Genomic DNA, 22,784 nt, shown 5'->3' with positions numbered 1-22,784 from the left:
ATGGACAGAGACCCATCCGGTACTCAATATGAGCCCGTGGCCGAGATCGGAGAAGGCGCCTATGGGAAAGTGTACAAGGCGAGAGACTTGAAGAATGGGGGCCGCTTTGTAGCCCTGAAAAGAGTCCGCGTCCAGACGGAGGAAGAGGGGATGCCTCTCTCCACCATCCGGGAGGTGGCGGTACTGAGACAGCTTGAAGCCTTTGAGCACCCCAATGTAGTCAGGTAAGTGAGGGGGGGGGGGGGGCGCAAATGTGTGTTTGAGAGAGTGAGATCCAGCTGGAGAGGAAACAGTCTCCTCGTGGTGTGTGTGTGTGCGTGCGTGTGTAGGTGTGTGTGTGTGTGAGTGAAGACGTCCACACAAGCCTGATGTGATTTCATTTATAATGCAAATTTAAACAGCCAATAAAGGTGAAACAAAGTATTGGACATAAATAATTATAAAATGCATCAAAATAATAATAAATAAATAAGACAATAAAAGCAAACAAAACAAGACTAAAGGCTCAAGTGTTGAATGCCAAGGAATATATATGTGAAGTTTTAAGACTGTTTTATTTCTGGCGTAGGAAATGTTCATCTCCTCATGATGTATGAAAACGCAGTTTGGCGTTTACTGAACATCTGTCAGAATCACAGTTATAATATTTAGCCGCAATCCCAGTCTGCAATCTGTTTTTTTATAGGACTGATCGCTCCCGGGAAGTGTCTCTTCAAAAGTCATCAGTTGCTATTTACCTCCTGCTCAGAGTTTTATTTTTATTTTCTTTAATCTGACCGGGATTAGATTGGTAATAAACTAAAATATGTCATTGGAACCACTTTGTTCCAGCTTTGTTTGTTTTATCTCTTCAAAAATGTATGCAGGATTTGAGAAACTACAGAATAGGGTGATCCTGAAACTTGGTAAGGGGGTGTTTCATTGGACAAAGAACAATCCGTTAAATGTTGCGGGGGGGGGGGGGGGTTAAACATATAGGTCGGCTTCTCCTTTCCCAGTTCGGGAGAGAAGAAGGGGGCCAAGCAAACCCCCGACAGTGACAGAAGAAAAGGAGCTAGCTGTATTAGCAGCAACAAATCGGCGACTCATGGAGAAAAAAAAGAAAGCACCACATTCTGACAGTTTTATGCCGTTTACTCTCTGAAGCACATCAAAACACATCCCTGCAGGAAAGTGCCACATTTCTGCTTTGCATGTCTGACTAGCTCATGTTAAACACGTTGCACTCCTGCAAGCGCTTTATGCATCCGTGACAGTCGGCCCAGAGGAGAGAGAGAGAGAAAGAGAGAGAGAGAGCTGTAACCTGGCCGCTGCATTTTCAGCCTTTAAATCCCACCTCACACACTTGATTCGCCGTTATTGGGCCGGCCGCTTGCAAGACCCGCTAATCCCAACAGCTGACGCACCGCCAAACGCAGAGTCACAGACACAGACAGACCTCCACACCTTCTTTTAAAGGTGGGCATTAAGTTGAGAATATATTAACCCAAATGAGTTCAAAGGGTCGGTGAAGTCTCAGAATGAACTGAACTCACTCAAAGATAACCAGTCATATATTCTAAATACTGAATATCGCCAAGACAGGGTGTGCCATTTTTATTTTTATAATAATAAGACCTGATTTAAAACAGTGTCACAGAGTTTATCTTTTATATCCTGTGCCTATCAATTCTTAAATCAGACACGTGGTTCAGTCCTACTGGGGTTTTTTTCTTTTCTTTTCAGTTTCTGGATGACTTATTCAGCCGGCGGTCAGGAGTCGGATCCTGCGTCATATGTTTGCACTGACGGCCGCTCTTGCTTTATCATGGAATACTGAGGACTTTGGAATGACGTTTATTCAGCGTTTGAATCTGTTGCACGCACTGATGTGAAGCCGCGAGCTAGGAGAATCTGCAAGTAGCATTTGTTGCATTAAATTAGCTTCAAGGGTGCAAAACGTCATCTCTGTGAACCATCAGTGGGAACCGAGCTGTCTTTCAGCTTAGCCAACCGGCATGAGCAAGCAGCCCAGGCCAGGAAGGGTGCATTGTGGGCCTTCTGTGTGACTCCAGGCAAACCCCCGGTTGTTTGTAATGAGGCCCATTATTCATTCCATATGTTCAGTGTCTGCTGAGAGCCCCCCCATTGTAGCCCAACAATCGAGCTGTGAGGGCCGTTTAACCCAAGTGCTTCAGAAGGAGGGCGGCGTTTATTCTGCGACATCTTGCGCCGTGTACTAATACCTTGAATGAATCACCTCTCGCTCGCTCGCTGCGCCGACTCCAGCGTTTTCCAAGTCCGCTGATTACAAGGGTGTTGGCACGGATACGCGGCGCCTCGCTGGATCAGAATGAAAGAGTTCCTGGAGCGATTTAGTCATTTCTTTCCAAATGCCCTCGATTTTAAACGGCTTATGCAGATCAGCTAGTTTGGATTACAGCAGCATATGCTTTGAGCGTTGCAGTAGGGTCAGTGTGTATTGGTCATTGTTGCAATAATTATAAAGTTAAACTCATGCTTCATGCTGTGTAGCATGGAATTAAATGGACCGATATTTGCCATCGAGTCTGTTGGTCCTTCATCTTTGGAGGAAGGTTAATCCATTTGTTCGTGAGCCGCATTGCGACCACGATGCTCCTTATTTGTCTCCTGTGTGGCCGAGATAAAAGATCCCGTCTCTGCAGCGGCACACGGCCGGCCTCGACTCCACTGCCCGTAGAGCATCAGGCGTTGTCATAGCGCCGGTTGAGGAATGCTCTCCCGCTCTTTGAAGAAGACCTGCTGGATAGCCTTTCGCCAAAGCCTGCTTTGGAAGGTCTGCCGACATAATCTGGATTCTTCCTCCTAGTTTGTCGCCTAGCAAAACACAACTGCGAACAATGGGTCTTTGGGATTGATTGACTTGATTTTTTAGAATAAAAGTAGTTCTTATTTTCCTGTTTTCTCAGTGTAGCTTGACAACATCATCAGGGGTCGGGCGTCCCGCAGCAACTGGTGGTTCTGGTCTGGAATCATGTTCATTGTCTCTCTGTTTCTGTTCTCTGAAAATGCTCAATAGCAGAGAGCCCAGGAATGACTCATGCTTTCCTTTGCATTGTGTCAAATGTTCAACTGTGGTTGAAGGTTTATTGGGGATTATTTTATTTTTTTCCCATAATGAAATTTCTCTTGCTTTTTGACCTGACATTTTAATTTGTCGTATCAGGAAACACACAGTTGGGGTTATTCCCCCCTCAACATTTCAGATAACCCCATTGCTTTAAGCTGTTCCAGTGACTCATAATGGGTCTTATTATTGTCATCAGTAGCACCTGCTACTCTACTTGATTGATCCTCAATCAGAAGAGGTTGGATTAGATTGGACTCAACTTTTTTTGGTCATTGTGTGCTTGTTCCTCTTGTTTTAGGTTGTTTGACGTGTGCACCGTCTCTCGGACCGACCGAGAAACCAAACTCACTCTGGTCTTTGAACACGTGGATCAAGACCTGACAACTTACCTGGAGAAGGCCCCCGACCCCGGAGTCCCCCCAGAGACCATCAAGGTAAGACGAACCACTGTCTGGTGTGCATTAGTGAGTCTTTGGAGACCTTTCCTTGCTAACATTGATTAAGGAACACATGAACAGCATTCCTGGACTTTTTCTAAGGACTTAATTTAGAATAATTTGCCCATCTTATGTTTGTAGCACCGAGTAAGGCATTTGCTAATCTTCTGTGGCTCCACGTTGCGCGACCACAGCCGTGCCTACAGGGTCCCGGGTTTTCTTGGCCGGAGAAACAGAGGATCTCTCCGACATCAGAGGGACCAGAGCATTTTGAAGGGCAGCACATGTGGCATAAGGGCTCCAAATTAGAGACTCTCCGACTTCTCTATTTTCACTCTTTCCTCTCTTTTACTGCAGCGCAGATGGAGACGGAGGATAAATGTGTGTGAAATTAGACTTTGAAATCTTACCTTCGTGTTTAGAAACTAAGAGCGCTCGGCTTGATGTTAACCAGTGCGGTAGTTCGGTTCCTCTCCCAACAAAGGCACGACGCATTAAAAACGCCGCCGCCGTCCGTTGCTCTGATTCACAGGATAAATCGTCCCAGTGTCCTTTTACGTTTTGCCAAAGGGTCGGAAGTGCATGTCCCCGACTCTTTTTTCCCCATGTAGCTCGACTTTTTATTTTATTATTTCTCACAGTCAAACCGTTAAAAAAAAAAATGTGTCGGTCATGTTTCACCCCCCCCAGGTCTGTTCGTGTATTGTGTATAATATCGGGCAGGTATAACTTATAACACTGGAGCCTTGGAGTTTGAAGTGTCATATTTGAAACGGACGTTTGCGGAAGCAGCGTAACCATTGTTTGTCACCCCCCCCCGCCCAGGGAGGAGTTTGTGTGAAAATGTTTTGTGCCTATCTGTAACAGTGGTGGGATGTGTAGCTCGGTCAGGTAGATCACACCTGAGGCTGTCCCAGGCTTTGTGGCTGAAGTTAACGCCTAATGCCTTCTAATGATGATGATTTTCTTATTTAATATTATACTTCTGCCACAATGATCAAGCATTCATTCTCAAACAAGCTTGTAAGTGCCAACGTTTATCATTATTAGTTGTTTGAATTCAGTTCTGCTTATTCTAGTTAGGGATACAGAGGATTGAAATTCCGTTTCTCTCAGATCCTAGATGCAACAAAGAACATTCATAGCGAATTAAAAAAAAAATAGAAAAACGAGACTATTGAAAAGAAAATTGACTCAAATTTAAGTCGAAGATAAACAGAACAACATAACGTAATGCACAGAACAATTCTTAAAAGGCCGTAATGCAATTTGGCAGTAGTGCAATTATAGCTTTAAATAGTTGTGATCTCCAAACACAGTAATTATAGCTTATTAGCTATTTATATGAAGCCCCCCCTCGTAAGTATTTGTCTTTTTATGTGCTGACATGAAATGAGTCGATTGATTGGATGATAGAAAATGTAAAAAGAAAAAAAAAGAGAAAACGTTACTGCTTGCATTTGATGGCCCAGTCCGTCCCCGTCAGCGCCTTCGCCACCCACTCAGACTCAAGACCCACCCACGTGGCCATTGATGAAAGCGGCCCCCTCCCCTAGGAATCAAACGAGCTGGAAGGACATCCAGCCTCGGTGCTCCTCAGCCGGGCCGACGCTTTGGGTCTCGCCCACCCTCCTCCGCCACCGCCGCCGTCCTAGCTTCCACGACTCCATTCTCTGGGCCCCATGAAGGCGGAGGTTAATGAAGCATGGGGAGGGAATTACACTAACGCTAACTGGCAGATGTCCCATATTGTGCGTAGCTACAATAAACAATATGGCTGCCTCTGGGACATTTGCATTTGAAAAGGGGGCGTACTCGGAAAGCCATGTTTTGACCACGTCTTGCGGAGGACTGCCCGCTTTTTTTTTTACCTGCTCCTGCTTTTTCCGGACCTGATGTGTTGCTTTTTTGTGTGTGTGTGTGATTTTGTGTTCTCTTGTGCCAGTTGAAGACATTTGCCGGTTGAGCAACGCCCGTCTTCGTGCTGCTGAAATCGACTTTGTGCGAGGTTATGCGTTGTTTGACGGTTGCCGTCGCTGTTGCTTAAAATTTGCGCCGGTATTAATTTGAGTGTTTCAAAACTTGTTGCGCTGTTTAATAAACCCGGAAACACTTTTCATTACTCGGCGATGGTAATTGACTTTTTAGCAGCGATGGCGGCGGTGAGGCCAAGGTTGTTGGTGCGTTTGTCTAAGAGTCACACTTCTGAGATAATTAGTGTTTACTAAGAAACGGAGCTGAAAGGAAGCACATCGAAATGGCTATTTAAAGTGGAGAGGAACTGGCGGTGGGTGGGGGGGGGGGGGGGGGGGGTGTTGCTATTGTGTCAGTCCCCTCCCCCCCCCCCCCCCCTCCCCTCCTCCTCGCACATACGGACACACACAAAATAACCAACTGCCTGCCTCACTCCTCTTATGTTCCCGTCTGTCTGCTGCCCTCCTTGCTGGATCATGGCTGGATGGAGATGCAGAAAGGAAGGCCTGTTTATGCATCCTGCCTGCCGCCGGTCAGAGGGCAAACGCACGTGTGCATGCCTGCACACACACACACACACACACACACTCGTATACCCTTAAACGAGATGCACACACACATAGATGCATGCTCATTTATATGCATGCGTTTTTGTTAACACACACACACACACAGCGCTCCTCATCTCACTGTATTGTATGGGGCGCCCCGCCCCGTCTCCCCAGCACAGGGGCGAGCCTCACGCCGTTTGCTAACGGTTTCTGCTTGAGTGTGCAGACCCCTTTGACTCATTCACCAGCTGGTCGGCTAGTGAATAGAGCTGCGGGCTCAGGTCCATGTCACTTGTGAGGTCTTGGCGGAGTGTTTTGGGGTGTGTGTGTGATCAGGAGGGGTGGGGGGGTGGGGGTACATAGGTTCTTGGATTCAAAACACCGCCACCACCGTCGAGTCATTTCCCCTCACAAATGTCTCTCCTTTATCTCCACCTTGTCCATTTGACGTACGCTTGGCTGTAAACCGATGCTGAATGACTGGAGACGACCAAAACGACCGTTTCCCCACACTTAGTTATACCAAGCGATCCAAAACAAAGCGGTGCCAAAAACTATTTTGCAACGATCCCTTGCAACGGCGTATTTGTTTACAAGTGCGGCACCTGTTTGAAAGTCTTTCAGGTTGGAGAGAACAAGTTGAAGCTGGTTTTTCGATGTAGCTCGTCACTGTTTGCCCCGGTTTACCTTTTTTGCTGCCGTGTCCAGGTGTGGGTGCCCCCGGCCATTTCTGTGGTCAGCTTGTGGGCATAAAAAGAGATCGCGGGCCAATTAGCTCGAGCAGAACAGCTGCTCAGAAACGGAGATCCACGCCGGTATGGAACGGGGGGGGGGGCCCTCTCCACCCCCATTGGGGGTGTGTGTGTGTGTGTCAGTTATCAAACAATCAAACATCTGCTGCAGCCGACAAGAGAAAAGCCTTTATGCTTAACTTCTCATTCAGGCCTTTTGTTGGCTGGTTCGATGGAGGCATGAATTCAAATGTGGAGGTACGGAATCGTGAAGACATCTGTCTTCGCGAGGACAATTGAGACAATTTCGGAAATTCGAACGCATCCATCTGGTTTCAGCCATGTGCTCGGTCTCGTTTCTTTTTTTATCTTCACCTCCTTGTTTTAGATTTATTGCAGAGTCGTCGTATTATTAACGCACCCCTCCGTTCTCTGATTCAATTTCTGATTTGGTTTTCGACAGGATATGATGTACCAGCTGCTTCAGGGGTTGGACTTCCTGCACTCACACCGCGTGGTTCACCGTGACCTGAAGCCCCAGAATATCCTGGTCACCAGCGGAGGACAGATCAAGCTGGCCGATTTCGGCCTGGCCCGTATCTACAGTTTCCAAATGGCGCTCACCTCTGTGGTGAGTTATGTTTGATCATGTCTCACAAGTCAGCAGGACCCATGAAATGTTCTTGCAAAAACTGGAGGATCCCCCCCCCCCCCAATGGATGCATGATGCAAGGCATTGGTTTGTGATGTCACACGGAGTGCAGACCCTGAGGAGTTTCAGCACATCTGCATCCCTAGTATTTTGTTTGGCTATGCTATTGCTATTCTATAAATTACACACAACGCGCTTGGATGCTTCTTCTTAAACCGATTGCCATTCTCATCGGGGAATGTAACTAACGACAGAGCGACGGATCGTGTTGGACATCCATCCCATCTCTCTCTAGAGAGAGAGAGAGAGCTAGATCAAAAGCGTCTAATGTGATCAATGGGACCCATGTCTGCAGCACTGGGTCTAATGATAGGACTTCTCTGTGTAAAGTGAGAAGCCAAGAGCCCCCCCCCCCCCCCCGTGCTCTGTCTCAGGAATCCCTCAGTGGCCGCTGCAGACAAGGATGGGACAGACGAGGAGAGACGGACACCCCTCCCTCCCCACCAGACGGTACTTTGATGTCAGCTGGTGGAGCTCGGGGTTCTGATAACCAGATAAAATAGAGAGGCTGAAAAGAGCCTTTGGAAAAGCTTGAAATTAGGAGCGATGAGACTCTCAAGATAAAGGTATCTCGCAACAGCGGCTCGGTGTCGGACCGTTTAGTCTCAGAGAGGAGGGTTTTCTGATCGGCTTTGAATCCACGTAGCCGTCGGCTCCCACGCTGTTGGCCCCGTTCAGTTCGGAACCATCGGGTTTATTTGTGTTCACAACACAGAAGCTGGCGAATGAATCCGTTTGGCCAAACGGTCCCAACTGGTGTGAATGCAGCAGTACGCCGGCTTGGATCATTTGCATGTGAATGCAGGCTAACTTTACAAGACAGGTCTATTGAATTAAAATAGCATGTCATAGCTAAAACCTTCCAGGCTGTAACACGACACGCCGTTAAAGTCCAGCTCAATCAAAGCCGAATCGGAAATGCAATGATACGGGGTTATTGATCAGTGACACCGTTTAATCATTAAGACAGCAACTTTAAGGAAGCACAGCTAAAGGTCTCAATTATAATTTTTTTGTTTCAGAATTTCCCCAAGCATTTTCTATTTTGGCGATATTTTCGATTTTAGTCTCATTTCTCAGTATTATTATCGAGGTGTTTTTTTTTTTAGATGTTTCGTTTTTCATCATTTATCTCTGTACTTTAAAAAGAAAAATACCCAGCCAACTAATCGGGGGAAACATGCTTCACCGCAGAATTTACACAGTGACATATTTCTCGGTGTTTCATGCTTCATTTATGACTAGATGGGGAATACTTTTTTTTGTTTTTTTTCATGGGTAGAATAATTACCTGACAATTCACCTCAGAAGAGTCCCGTATCAAGTCCCTGAAGCCGCTCGTGCACGCACCGAGGCGCGTAGCGTGGCTGAACGTGAATGTGTTTGCACATATGCTCATTTCCTTTCATGGTTACACAGATGGGGCCACAAAAATACTAAATGGAGGGTGTGCGTGTGCGTGTTAGTGCATGCATATGCTGGGAGTGTGATGCTACAGGATCATTGGTACTGGATTGATATGCCGGGAATCCCCCCCTATCACACGCACACACACACACACGCACATTCAACTATTAAAACCTTCACAAATACACACGGCATCGAAGAGGATCTTCCCCCTTTGCCCAACAGAACAGCAGTTGCTTATTTAGTCACCTAATGTCACAGTTACTGGCGGACAGATGGGCTTTGGAGAACTGCTGTTGCTTAAGCGAACGAGATACTTCTCTCTCACTTTCAAAGTGATCCGTTTAGCACTTCTGGAATGACAAGATGGCTGAATTGAGCTTTCTCGTGAAGCCGTCAAAGAGTCCCGGTTAATTTCCCGGCAATGCTCAAACCTTTCATTTACGCAGTGGATGTGTCATCAACAACAACAACAACAACAACAAAAGTGATCTGTTTGTCTATAAAAAAACTTTGCAATGGAGTCTGTGTGCATTTGTTTTTTTGGTTGCATGTGACTGATGGCTTCATCGGCATCACCCGTTTTACATGTTGCAACCCCCTCTGAAGAGAGAAGGGAGCGGGACCACCCATTGGGTTAACACTGAGGTCCCGATTAGTCTGCCCCTGGCAGCCCCTGGGGATTGGCTGCTTTGTTAATGGTTATTTAATTACCCCTGTGTGGCTGCAGGCACGTTGTACTGACTTGCGTGAAGGGCAGATGGGGGGGGGGGGGGGGGAGCTGATGGGTTAATCTGGCATACCACAGGAGAGTGCAGAGGGGTCTTTTTCTGTCCGCCTCCTTTATAGATCCAATTTCTCCCGAAGCACTTTGTGGAAAAAAAAATATTTTGAGGTTGATTGAATGTAAAATGCATGCTTTGATGAATTTATATTTTCCCACGATGCTGGGCAAGCAACAGATCGAATGCAGGGGCTTTCTAAAGTTTTGGGTTTGAAGACGATCTTTTTAAATTGGCACTAAATTTGTTCTGAACCGATACTTCCGTGTTTATCGCTCAGTTGGGTCAGGTGCTGGTGCTGTTCTCAGAACCTAGGGTGACTTTACTGCAGTGATTCCAACTCGTCCAACCACATAGTGGAAACCATTGTAGTACAAAAGCTAACAGGATGGCCCCATGAAATCAATTAGCCTCTGCTGTCATGCTCGTCATGTGCATGTCATTGCCTGTTGAGTTTGATTTGCAAAATTGAAATGGGTTTGCCATCAAAAATGTGTCTCTGTGCTTCTTTTTTTCTACCTCAAAACCAAAATAGACTTTGGGGGTTACCATAATGTGCAACCGATGACAAAGATGAGCTCAGCGGTTATCTTTATTCTGAGTTGATCTGTAAGGCAACAGCCTCATGACGCTTGTATAATAAGAAAATCAGCCCCAAAATTAATAAAGCAAATCAGTCGTATATTAGTAGTATCGGCTGTTTTGAAAACTGTAACGCGTCCATGCAGTCGCTTGTCGCAGTTTCCTGTTAACGTCGCTGTCGCTGACTTGCAGAGTGAAACTGTTTCCTGACCAAAGATATTTTCCCAATTCCCCACCTTCGTTCCCACAGCCTGCAGCCCTCCCACTACGATTACCAGAATAAGACACCCGTATCTCAGACAACATTAAACAAATTGAATCCAGATTTTCTTCCCGCACTCAAACAGCAGACATGGTTTTACAATCCAAAGCTTTTAAAGAGCAGTCGGGCTGTATTCACAATGATTCTGTCCCATATGTGTGGGCTCTTGCTTGATTTGATGAATGCAAGTTCAAATCAATGGGTGCTGACCGCGGGGGGGGGGGGGGGGGACTATTCACATTTCAATAACGATGTTAAAACTGATAAGAAGATCTCATGATGGGGAATCACATGCATGTTGATGAGTTCCCCTCGCATGAATAGAGGGATTTTAGCAAAAATCTCTTTGCAAAGCATTCCGTCTCATGACTCCTGTAATCTTTAAATCTTTTACCCAGACTAACATCAGCAGTTTGCTGTCACTTGCACCGCATCACAGCTGAGGAACTGATGTCTGATACTGAAATTCCTCAGTAATGATGCCGTTTGCTGCCCACGTGAGCCGGAATCCATGCTGTTCGGTGGGGGTGGGTACCGTCCGACTTAGGGTACGTTCAGGGTACGTTCATACTAAATTAATCATTGCCGAATTTTAGTTCCTGAAAGTCCATCTGAGTGACGGAGTATAGATACTAGAGAAAGCGAGGTTTACGGGGTTTCTGAGCTCCGTGCTGATAATGCCACGATGCGACTGCAAAGCTGGCCAAGGCAGACCATCTCCTCAACGTATCAGAAAGCTGATCAGTGTGTTTGATCGCCTCGGTGCTACTCTTCAGTTCAGTACACACAGATCAAATCAAATCAAATAGTTTTTAGGGTTAAAACACATTTGCCGACTGAGTTGGCATTGGCCAGCGGTAGCACGGTTCAAAGGTGAATGGTACCCGACCCAAGTGATCCGGTGGACCGCCGTGTCTGTCGTTCTGTCCCTTAACCAGACAGTGTGCTTCAACGCAAGCAGGAGGGGCGGGGGGGGGGCTTTGCACTTCACGCAGTAGAGCATGTGCAGTGCGCTCTGGGAATGTTTAGATATCTCCTCAAATGACTCAAAAAAAAGGGGGAATAGTCTTCCTCTATGCTTTGACTGCAGCCGGCTGGAGGTAATGTGCTGGCACCACACACGCACACACACACACACACACACACACACACACAGTGATGTACTGTGGTTTACACACAACACATTCACGTTGCAGGTTTTATTTTATTCTTCCTGTATGCATTCCTTTTTTCTTTTTTTTTTAAGTGTGCAGAAAAAGAATAATGGTGGCAACACCTAACACACATGCCCCCCCCCCCCCCCCACACACACACACACGCCGCCTGCACTTAACTGCTCCAGGTGGGGAGAAGGAGTTACCGATGGGTGTGCATGTACACACACACACACCCGTATCTGGATATTAAACCAGCACGGCAAGAGGAAGAGAAGGGGGGGCAGTGGAAGGAAAAAAAAATTACAGCATATATCAGGAATTTTCCAGCTAATGATGTGCGGATGTGGTAGCACTGGGGAGAGGGAGCCACTGACTGTGCTGTCTTTGTTTCACTCGCCGAGGGCCCCACACTGCATTCCTGTACACTGTGCATACTTTGGACACAGTCGGCGCGGCCCTTTTTCTGTCTTACTGTATACAGCTTGTGTGCTGCTCTTGCACTTTTCGATCTCATCCCGCAGCTCTCCATCCCCTCGTCCTGTACCTTCTCTCCCGGCCTTCCGCTAATCTACCCCCCCCCCCCCCTATTTCCTTTCTTGGCCTGGCGCAGCTGTGTTGTTTGGACTATAAAAATATATATTGTCTGTTTTGCAGAACAAGAGCGAGGGAGAAAGTGAGGGAGGAGTAAAAATAATGGTGTTTACAACATGGCTGACTGCTAGAGCTCCAAATGGGGCCCCTCTAGAGACGCAGCGTTGCAGCATGAGCAGAAAAGTCAGATTATTGCTCATTATTATTACAGCATCCGCTCTCCTTCGCTCACATGTGGCCTGCCTGAGCGCTCGGATCGCTTTTATCTGTTTTCCTTCCTTAGACTCGCGTAGGAAGACTTTAAATTGTGGAGGATTCCTTTCAGAAATGTCATCAACGTCTCAAAGCATGAAACAGTGGAGCCATTTACCTGAGAGACGCAACCGAATTCTGTGTTTATTTCACTTTATTCAGTAATTTCTGTAAGACAAAACCTCCAATCACGCTCTTATTGATTCGATTACAATAGTTATTCTGTCCTCTGATGCATTCAGAGTACTTTCCCGAGCATGTGCTTGTGTGTGTGTGTGTGTGTGTGCAGTGTTGCTCTTTCATCCTGGGCTTCCTCAGTGAGAGGGAATGTAAACACGGGCCACCGGCCAAGCTCTCATCAGCCCCAGTGGCTATGGCACTGCAAGCCTGAAGCCCGGACCGCCGTCCTCCTCACGGCAGCGGGTCACTGCGAAGGTCACCTTCAGACAGTCACATGCGGCGTGACAGGAAAACGTTTTGTGTCACGGTGGGGGGGAGGATGGGAAAGAAGGGTCAAGAACTCCAAACATAATTTTACCCATACTTTAAATGATAGCTTGCTGATCATTACGGCTTGAATATTATTTTTATTAACATTCCCCACCATTACCGAAGGGAAAAAAGAGAATAAGGAAGAAAGGAGTTGCGTCTTTTGGTAAAAGGTTTGTTTTCTGGTGCCTCACTTAAAAGCGTGTCACATATTATTATTATTTTCATTGAACTTTGTACGCACATCAGTCACAACACAAAGTGGAATATTTCACAATCTGCTGAATTTTGTTGCTTTCATTTTTTTGTTTCCATAGTTACAAGTTGAACTTAAGGTCGTTCTGTGAGTGGGGAGATTTCTTTCTCAGATGTGTGTTTCTGGGCTGTGACTGAACAATATAAAATATTTTTTCATAAAACCATGTACTGGAGAGGTACCTTTAGAAAAAAAATATCTTTTTGAAATTGTATTTTTTATTTAATTTTCTCAAAATTTTCTCAGATATCCAGTAAAGAATTGCGACGGAGCAGAACATCTGTCTTTAGTGAAAAGCAGCTGTTCTGCAGGATCCGCAGCATTTCATGCTTGTTTCTATTCGTTTGTGTCAGTATTGCCAAGGTTCGATAAACTTTGTGCTCATCAAAGTCTTGTGCTTAAATTAAACCGGAAATATCATATATTGAACAGCTAGACATGAGGGTGGTATTGATCTAGTTCTCTAAAAGCAAAAAAGCACATTAAGTGTAAGACCCAAGTTATAATTGTCCAGAATTAGCCTCAAAACTTCAAACACATGCTGCAGATAACTTTCATACATTTGAAGACACGCATACACAAAATCACTTGGAAATGAAACATGTGAGAATCCATGCAAAATCAGGCGCTCGCTGCATCACATGCAAGTACTTGCACATAAAACAAACCAAACGTCCCCCACACTCACATTCCTACTTTCTCTATCCTACACTCCTCTGCTTTTCACGCACACTGCGCTGGTGGCACAGGTCTGGATGCTGCAAACCAGACGAGCTTGGAGGTCCGGCCCAGGGGGTCCGGGGGTCCTCTGGGGGCAGGAGAAGCCATTTCCTCCCTGAAGCAGAGCGGGGAGCAGAGTGAAGCAGTGAGTGCTGAGAAGGATGGTGGCGGTGAGGGGAAGGGGGGGGGGGGTGGATGCTCTCAGCAGAGAGGAATTCCCAGAATGTTGCCCTTTAATCTGGAGTCAGCTTCACACACACTCCGTCTCTCACTGTAACTCTCCCCCTTTTCTTTCTCCGTCGGCTTTATCTGACCCCCCTCTTGCAAAGACCCCCGAGGGCAAAACTATTTATATATATTGTTTGCACATTTCGGTCCTAACTCTCTGTGTCCCGCACATTGAATGTTTGCATCCGTTGTCATGCAGTACGGAAGAGGGAGCGCGGGAGTGTGTAATGATGGGATATGTGAAGCAGAACTGAGAATGAAAAGGGTGAGAAGGAATGCAAACGTGGTCGGAAGAAGAGGAAGGGAAAAAGGACCAAAAAGAAGCACTGTAGTTGGGGAAGTTTTTTTTTGTTTTTTTTTACAAGAGGGGTTGATAGTCATCTCGATGACTGACATTCAGAACATGCTGCTGTGTCAGGCACGGGCTTACGTCACAGGAAGAGGCATTTTGTGCAGACAGGACAAGATTTGAGCCGATGGGGAGGTGGTTTGCTACAGAAAGGTGAGGATCGCGTGATGGAAAGCGGGCTTTTGCTCACCTCTACCACCACTGTGATCTTTTCCTGCAACGATTCTGTTGTAAGGATGCACGAAAGACCAAAGAAGCACATCTACAAACTGCTTTCCATGAGTAGTGTAGTTTCATATCGCATGCAATATGCTCACTCTATCTTCCGGTGCCTCTGTGATGTGCATGTGTGATATATTTATATGCCTAGATACGCAGTTGCGGTAAGGTTTTCAAGCGAGACTCTGATGCAGATTTAGCCCCCAACACGCAGCCTGTGGTTCTTCCTAGAAGGCTCTATGTGTGCCTTATATGTTCGTGCAAGCCCTGACATTTATCATCTCGTTTGTTCTGCACGTCTTAACAAATAAATAGAGGTGTGGGTTATCTGACTGGGATATCCACATAAAAAATTGAGAAACAATTAAAAATCAAATTAAACAATGACATTTTCTTATATTTAAAAGGCATCAATGCAACGTTTCAGTCGGCTTTGCAACTTTCATTCATGCTTTTCTCGGAGGTCTAAGTGTTGTAGAAATCTTGAATGGCAGACGGTTTATTCTCAGCTCACGTCTTGTGTCTGGTCTTCGGGCTCTGCCGACAGATCTCGGTCAGCTAGCCTCAACTTCCTCCCTGTTTCCACTAAAGCAGGAAGCAGGAGAGTAAGTGCCACAGATCTGCAGAAGGCCCCCGGCTCTATTTATAGCGACATTTGTCTTTAGAAGGCAAAATGTGAACACACTTTAAATTCCTCGCTGCTGAACATCTCGGTTGAGAACTAAACTTGAGCATGTTTCATGTCAGATGCTGTGAGGCTGAATTTGGACACAGCAGAGCTCTGAGCTGTGTACAAACATCATTATATTATTTTGTAATGATGTTCATTAATGTGCACTGTCCCTATCAAATCAAATAAATAAATGATTGAATGAGTATGCTAATGTGTGAGCAGCCACTATCCAAATAGGCAGATTTTTATCAGGTCATGTTTATGCAAGGTTACCTGTTGACAAACTAAAATTGCAAAATGAATTATTTTTGCATTTATTTTTTGGGGGGGAAAGCTAATTATTATGGTAATCAGACAGAAAATGAAGCAAAAGTTTTATTTTATTTATATATATATATAAAATAAAACTTTATATATATATTAGGTGTCTTTGCACATGTATGTTTATTTACCTGCAACAGCTTCTATATTAACTGTAAATTAGTGATCTATTGCAAGCGTGGGTGTGAAGTCAAATTTTCTCGTTGAAGGTAAACTCCGTATAAAAGCCAAATTTGCATCAATCATTAAAAAAACATCTATAGGATTCAAGTGCAGTGAACCACAAGTACAAGTATCTAATCTTAAAGCAACAAGTCTCATAGCTGATGAGATATTTTATTCTGGTTTGATGATCCAGCTCTTAGCACTGGCTTTTCCTGATTGTAATCTAATAAGGCAAGAGCAAACATGTGCACGGAGGTAAGGTAAAAGTACGAGGGGAGCAGTCTCACACGCACACAAATATTTGTTGGCCTCAATTAATATCACTGATACTTAAATCATCCAGCATCCCATGGCTCATATTTTCAATCATCCTTTGAAAATTCCTTCTCTGAAATCTCATGCTGTTGTTTCCCAGTATTCCCACAGACGGTCCAAAACGACTAATAATGATATTTAGGTGACACCACTCTTTCTGCTTACAAATACTCTCTTCAGACTCTGATCCAGATAAGACCTCTCCAGCGCCTGAGAGCCAACAGCCAAAAGCTGTTGGAAAATGTGGCGTTTAGGAAAGCACCTGGAACTGTTCCACGCTCTTACTCTGGGTCACTGGGTTTTGTCTGGAGGCTTTCCCTACTGTAGCTGTTACCAATACTGCAGTTTTCCCTCAAGGCTATAACGGCTAATACACACACACACACACACACACACATATTCAGAACTCCCGGTAGTCACAGGGGATACATTGGATAACGTGCGTCGTGTGAAACGGCTGCAGGTGCATGGTGGCTTGAAGAAGATTTTTAAGTGTTGCGTTTTGATGCATCAAAACCAGAGTTGCGATTCCGTGTCCTGTTAGGTATGATTTCATGTCTTGAATGAGGTCAAGATGTAGGGGGAGGGTGTTGTGGGACACTTGTTGAATCCTGGGCATGAGTCTTGGTCTTTGTCCATGTGTCTGTGTGTTAACAGATTGCTGTGTGTGTGTTATAGGTGGTGACCCTGTGGTACAGAGCCCCGGAGGTGCTGCTCCAGTCCAGTTACGCCACACCAGTGGACCTCTGGAGTGTCGGCTGCATCCTTGCTGAGATGTTCAGGAGAAGGTGAGAGAATGGATGGACTGAAAGTTTTGCGTTGCCTTTCATTCATAGCCTTTGAGTATGTTATGCAGTGACATATATATATATATATATATATATATATACACTAAGTCATTTCCCATTTGTTTGAATTACTTGTTTACCTGCAGGGATATCCACAGAAATTAGGAGGAACCATTTTTTTAATGAATTTCTTTTGCCGTTGTTTTATCATAGTCACATCTTTTCCCCAAACGCCACCTGCCACATGTGTTGCACACAAATCCATTTTCCGTTGGCTTATCAAACCACTACAGTCATGACAGGCTGCGTGCTGTGGTTTCAGAAAGTCAAGATTTGGCCTCTCGGCTTAGTTTTTTGTCAGTTTGTGGTCTAACGAACGTCTCAAACTGGAGAGGCAACCCAATAAGAGATCTTAATTTTTTCAAAGGGGTAAACTGCCTGCCTTTTGGGACGAAAAAAAAGTATTTTTCAGGGAATAATGATATTTTTTTTAAATCATATCTTCAATCTAATACTAGCATTTAGTTGCTATTAGTAAGTATTGGACTGTATCTTCACAACAGCAGCAGTGAGCTGGGACTAAGCTGCCTCAGAGGAGATAAGAAAAGCCTGTCTGAGGTAGAGGGCAGGGTGCCAGAAGGAGCACCCCGTCTCTAGTTTATGCTTCCTTCCCCAACCGTCCTCATTGCGGACATGCACAGCCATGTGCATGTCCGCAATGAGGACATGCAGTAACCTACTCTATGGGATTGGATGGGCCCTGCTGGCGGGGGGCGACACTGCTACGCAGAAAGACGGCAAGTAAAAATGAGTCGTTCGTGCAAGATGTAGGGAGAGGCTTCTGACCAGGGACAAAAGAGACCCCAAATGGTTCATGTACCTCATTTACGATGATTGTGAGATTCAATCTTTATAAACATTTTGACTTAATCATCATTAAACCCAATGAATAGTATTTGTTACCAATGGCTTGATGCTTGTTTTCTTGTTGCATTTTAAAATTGAAACTGAAAATATGTAAATTTGCCAAATATGAAATTATTTTCATGGCATTCCTGTCAGTGAAGAAATTTATATATCCAGCTTGAGTTGAGTTGTTGCTTTTATTTCATTTCTGTGACAATAAGGGGACTATTTTTGTGTTTCTGGCTATTTGTTGGGTCAACTTACAGGTAATGTTTGGAAAGTGGATTATTTATTTGTTTTACAATTTATGAACAGAAACATTCCCAAAAAATCAGTTTTTCAGGAATATAATCAACAGCCATAATGTGAAATTACATGTAGTGTTTCTGTGGCCTTTTAACAGGAATTTAAAGCATGCAAGAACTGCAGCAAAGAATTAAGAATCAATATAAAGTACCATCAACGTTTATTATGTGCAAGCGAGGGTCTGCCTTTGATGCTCAAAGCGTTCCTTTGAAAGCAGACGCAATCTGAGGCTAGCAGTTATACAGCGATAAAGCTGTGTGTGTGTGTGTGTGTCGTCTAGGTAAAGGCACTTCTTCACTCGCTCTGACACAATAAACTGTAAAAGGCTTTAGTGTGTGTGTGTGTTCTCACAACGTGGCGCCCGTCCAGCTTTGCCTTAAGGTAGAAAGCAGAGCAGAGGCCTTTGATGGCCATGAACAGAACGTACACACTCGCTCCCTCTCCGTCTCACTTTCTACAGGTGATTGAGATGGCTTTTTTAAAAGGCCACCTGTTTAAGATTAAAGGGCACCTGGGAGAATCGCTGAAAGGAGGCAGGAGAAAAAGCGGCGCGATCGAGCCAAAGTGCAGAACAACAGCGGAGGGTGCTTATTGAGTTTGCAGCTTATGTGAATTGGAGATTATAGTTGTTGACAGCTCGGGCATGACAAGTTAGACATCACCTCTAGTGACTTAGGTGCCTTTGGGAATCAATAAACAATTCGATCATAATGCACTAATTCATTTCCCTTCAATGTAATAGCTTTCACTTGAATTATAAACCCCTCAGAAATTGTGAAACAGAATTCAGTGAAATTTCGTGTTCGTCCTGGGATCTCTAAAGGCATTCATATTTTTTGTTTTTTTTATATTCGCTTATGTTTATGTTTTAAGACAGTCAAACTTGTGATTTTCATGTCTGTTCTCTCACAGGGGTTTCCCCATCCCCTTTATGATACAAGTGTTTATCGGAGTCTCACTGAGAAATGACCCCCCCCCCCCCTCCCCATTGGGCTCTGTCATCATATACAGCGGATGAGAAATGTGCAAATCTGCCCGAGGATGGTTTTCTTATGACTCATGAAACTTCTGAGGCCCCTCCCCCTCTTAGCAGCGTCCTCACGCCTTCCATCATCGCACATGCCTTTGTTAAGGGAGGGGGGGTAACTGTAACGAGAATCGCTGTGAACTTGTCAAAAGAATTTGAGCAAATATCATGCAAGTCTGCATCTGCATGGCTGGAAATAGTGTCAGGATGAGTCATGGTTGGAGTGAATGGGGGGGGAGAGAGAGAGAGAGAGAGAGAGCGCCTGCTTGTTGACATTTCTCCAATCAAAAAGGTTGAATTAATGGTGCAGGAGAGGCCCCCACATCCGTGTTGACTTTCTCACACTTTTCAACTCAATTGAGAACTCCTGAAAAACCTCGAGCTGATGTGCGTGTGTTCGTTCGCACACTATCCAACTGCCGCACATGCTACAGTTGTGTGTGCAGAAGCCTCGGTCAAGCACAGAAACGCACATCTGTGTTTTCCACATGCCGCCGTGGCCTGCAGACGTGCACATGCACACACACACGTACACACACATACATACCAGAGGTTGTCTCAATAGAACGAAGGACAGAGCCATGTTGGCACCGGAGGAAGTGTGACTCAGCTGCCTGTCCCAGCCCAGGCTCAGACCTCTATTTACTGCCACCTATTTGTGTGTGTGTGTGTGTGTGCGTGCTCCCTCCTGCACATGTATGCCTTTGTGCACCCTGATTTTATGTTCTACCTTGAGTGCAAGTGTAGATTTGTACTCGATCATTGTGTGCATGCCAGTGGCCAGCTTGATGGCCTCTGCCCCCCCAACAAACCACTCCAGGTTTAAAAATGGACGTCTTGGAATTATCAGCCCAACTTGTTTTGTCATGATGGCTTTGCGGTAGGTGTTTTTTTCTTTCTTTCAGAACAGGTTTGGTCTGATCTTAAACGTCTTTCAAACCTCGGTGCCTTTCTTTTTTTCCTGGATAGATGTGGGTTGCTCATGATCCGCTTTCCGTGTCGGATGTTTAAAAGTAGAGCCACACAAGCCCCGGCAGCAGAGCCGTCCATTAGTGAAGGCTGCCAGGTTTGAACAATCGAAACCAACTCCATCTCAAGTTCACTGTTGAACCGGAGCACGTGACCGAGAGTTCGTCATCCCTGTGAAATGTGTCAAATGCACCCCCCCCCCCCCCCTCTAATTTCCTTGTGGCTCAGTCTGTAGGAAAGTGTGGGTGTTGAACTATGCGACGCTTCCTGCAAGAAGGAGAACGTGGGGGGGGGGAGCGCACGGCGGCTGGCCAGTGTGTTGACTCCACTTAAGTGGGGGTGCGCTCGAAAAGCGTACTGAGGCCTGGATACACACATACAAGCACACCGGTGTGACAAGCTTGCATAACATTGACATCTGCTGGCGACTGATTGACCGTTATAAAGCTAGAATACAACACAAAAGATGCGCCTTTATCCTTTTCTGGAGTCGGAGTGTGGGTTCACACAGTGTGGTTGAAATTAAGAATAGAGGAGTATAAAACCATCTACATTTCCTTTCAGAGGACCTTCAGCAGGAAAGTAGCTCCTATAGAATAATCCATCGTTTCTTTTACACGCCTCTCCCTCCCATTTTCCTACACACACACACACACACACATACACTCTCTCAGAGAGAGCACAAACGATGATGCGTATACACATATAAGGGATAAATGGCTTGTCTCTGTTCGGTGCGGCAGCTGGTAGGCTTGTGCTGATGATGACTGCTGGGACTGTGCGGCTGCCAGGGCAGGCGTGGCCGCCCACGGGCATCCAAAGACGGCCCAAAGCCACAGGAGCCACGGGCAGCCCTGCTACCGCTCTCCTCCTTCCTTTCCCGTTCTGTTCAGCGGTACTCCCGCCGCTGCTTCGCAATCCTGGCGACGTGAGATGGAGCTGCGAGTGTGTGTGTCTACTTCGAATGCTCACATCAGAGTCACACATTCCTCTTTTGTCCTGAGCCAATAGCCATGTGTTTTAGGGCTGTTCATCTGGACCGTACGATGGCACAGGGTTCTTATCCAAAATAGGTCAATAAGAGCATTAATGAAGGCTGCACACTTTTGACCATAATGCATTTGAAACTTTCGAACCAAACTGAACTGTGTCTTCATTTTTTTTTTCTCCAGACCACTTTTTCGAGGGAACTCCGATGTCGATCAGCTCGGAAAGATTTTTGAGTAAGTGCCATTCCTGAACATAACCATTCATTCATGAGAAGGAGTGACCGAAACCTGAGAAGTTTGATTTAAGTTCTCCAAATCTTACATCTGTAGAAATCAGTCGGTCAAAAGTCGATCTGATAAAATCTAACTTCTCATGGCCTCCTCATCATGGAAACATTTGGAGTAACGTGTTTGTCATTTATATTTTAGATCGGGATCTAAATATAAATGATTTATTTAAATTATTTTTTTTATCTGGTTAAATTTAGTAAACTTCAGGGATGCGTACAATCCATTTGAATGACTGTTACTCACTTCTCTATTCATGCATTGTCATCAGATACATTTCACCTTCCTCCAAAAATCCATATTTTAATCTAACATGATCAATCAAAAACAATTTGACTACTCCAAATATATATATATTGCATGTGCTATTTCTACGCAACAGGAGCTAGATAGAACAGAATAAAATGGAATAATTATTTTACATAATTAAAGTTAAAAACCCGCTGTGGGTTTTTTATGATTGCTAAATGCTACTGGCAAAGGGCTGATGATCATTATCGTCCTGCAGCGTTGTTGGGGTGCCATCGGCAGAAGACTGGCCGCAGGAAGTGGCCCTTCCGCAGAGTGCCTTCACCCCCCGGCCCCCGAAGCCAATAGAGAACTTGGTTCCAGACATGGACGAGCAGGGACGGGCCCTCTTAATGGTTGGTAGTAGAAGCCGCAGTCCTACCCAAATGCAACGCATTGCATTCATCAGCTGATGTCTGACGGGCTGCGCCGTTCTTTATCTAGTTCAACTTATCCTATCTTTTTTTCCTTCACAGCTACTCCTCGCCTTCAACCCCTCCAGGCGAATATCGGCCTTCGCCGCGCTTAGCCACCCCTACTTTCAAAGTGTGGATAGCCACAGTAGGAGTGTGTACGCGGCGCAGCCCATACCCAGCAACAAGCCCGCGATGGGGGAGAGGACTGCCTGATCGTCCCTCGACAACATTAACAATCCCTCAGTGTCTAGAAGAAAAGAATTCTGCATATCCAACCTTGCTGTTATTCAATTATACTATCTTTACAGCATTCAATGAATGTTAAGATTTTTTTTTTTTTTGACACTGATTTGAGACAAATCTTTGACTTTATGTCAATATTAAGGTGGGGGCGAGGGGGGGCACCTTTGGCATCATCTGCGTGTGACTCTTCATGTTTTGATGCTGCCATTTTTTTAACATTCTTCTTTGCAAAAAAATTATCGCTGCGAGTTTTGCGCGGTGAGCAAGCCAGAAGGGCAGTTTTCATGTGATAATTGGATT

General features: G+C 45.3%; 1 protein-coding gene across 1 annotated transcript; it reads left to right on the top strand.

Annotated features, from left to right (window-relative positions):
- On the top strand, positions 1–22,454 carry cdk6 (cyclin dependent kinase 6). The gene is made up of 7 exons (XM_068746918.1): positions 1–224; positions 3,390–3,525; positions 7,248–7,415; positions 16,943–17,052; positions 21,433–21,483; positions 22,046–22,181; positions 22,302–22,454. The coding sequence occupies exons 1-7, from the start codon at positions 1–3 to the stop codon at positions 22,452–22,454; spliced, it is 978 nt and encodes a 325-aa protein (XP_068603019.1).
- Positions 22,455–22,784: the final 330 nt, after the last annotated feature.

The sequence above is a fragment of the Brachionichthys hirsutus genome, chromosome 13 (assembly GCF_040956055.1).
Source record: "Brachionichthys hirsutus isolate HB-005 chromosome 13, CSIRO-AGI_Bhir_v1, whole genome shotgun sequence".
Lineage (NCBI taxonomy): Eukaryota > Metazoa > Chordata > Actinopteri > Lophiiformes > Brachionichthyidae > Brachionichthys > Brachionichthys hirsutus.
The sequence above is the reverse complement of the archived record's forward strand: the minus strand, read 5'-3'. Positions and strand labels throughout refer to the sequence as shown.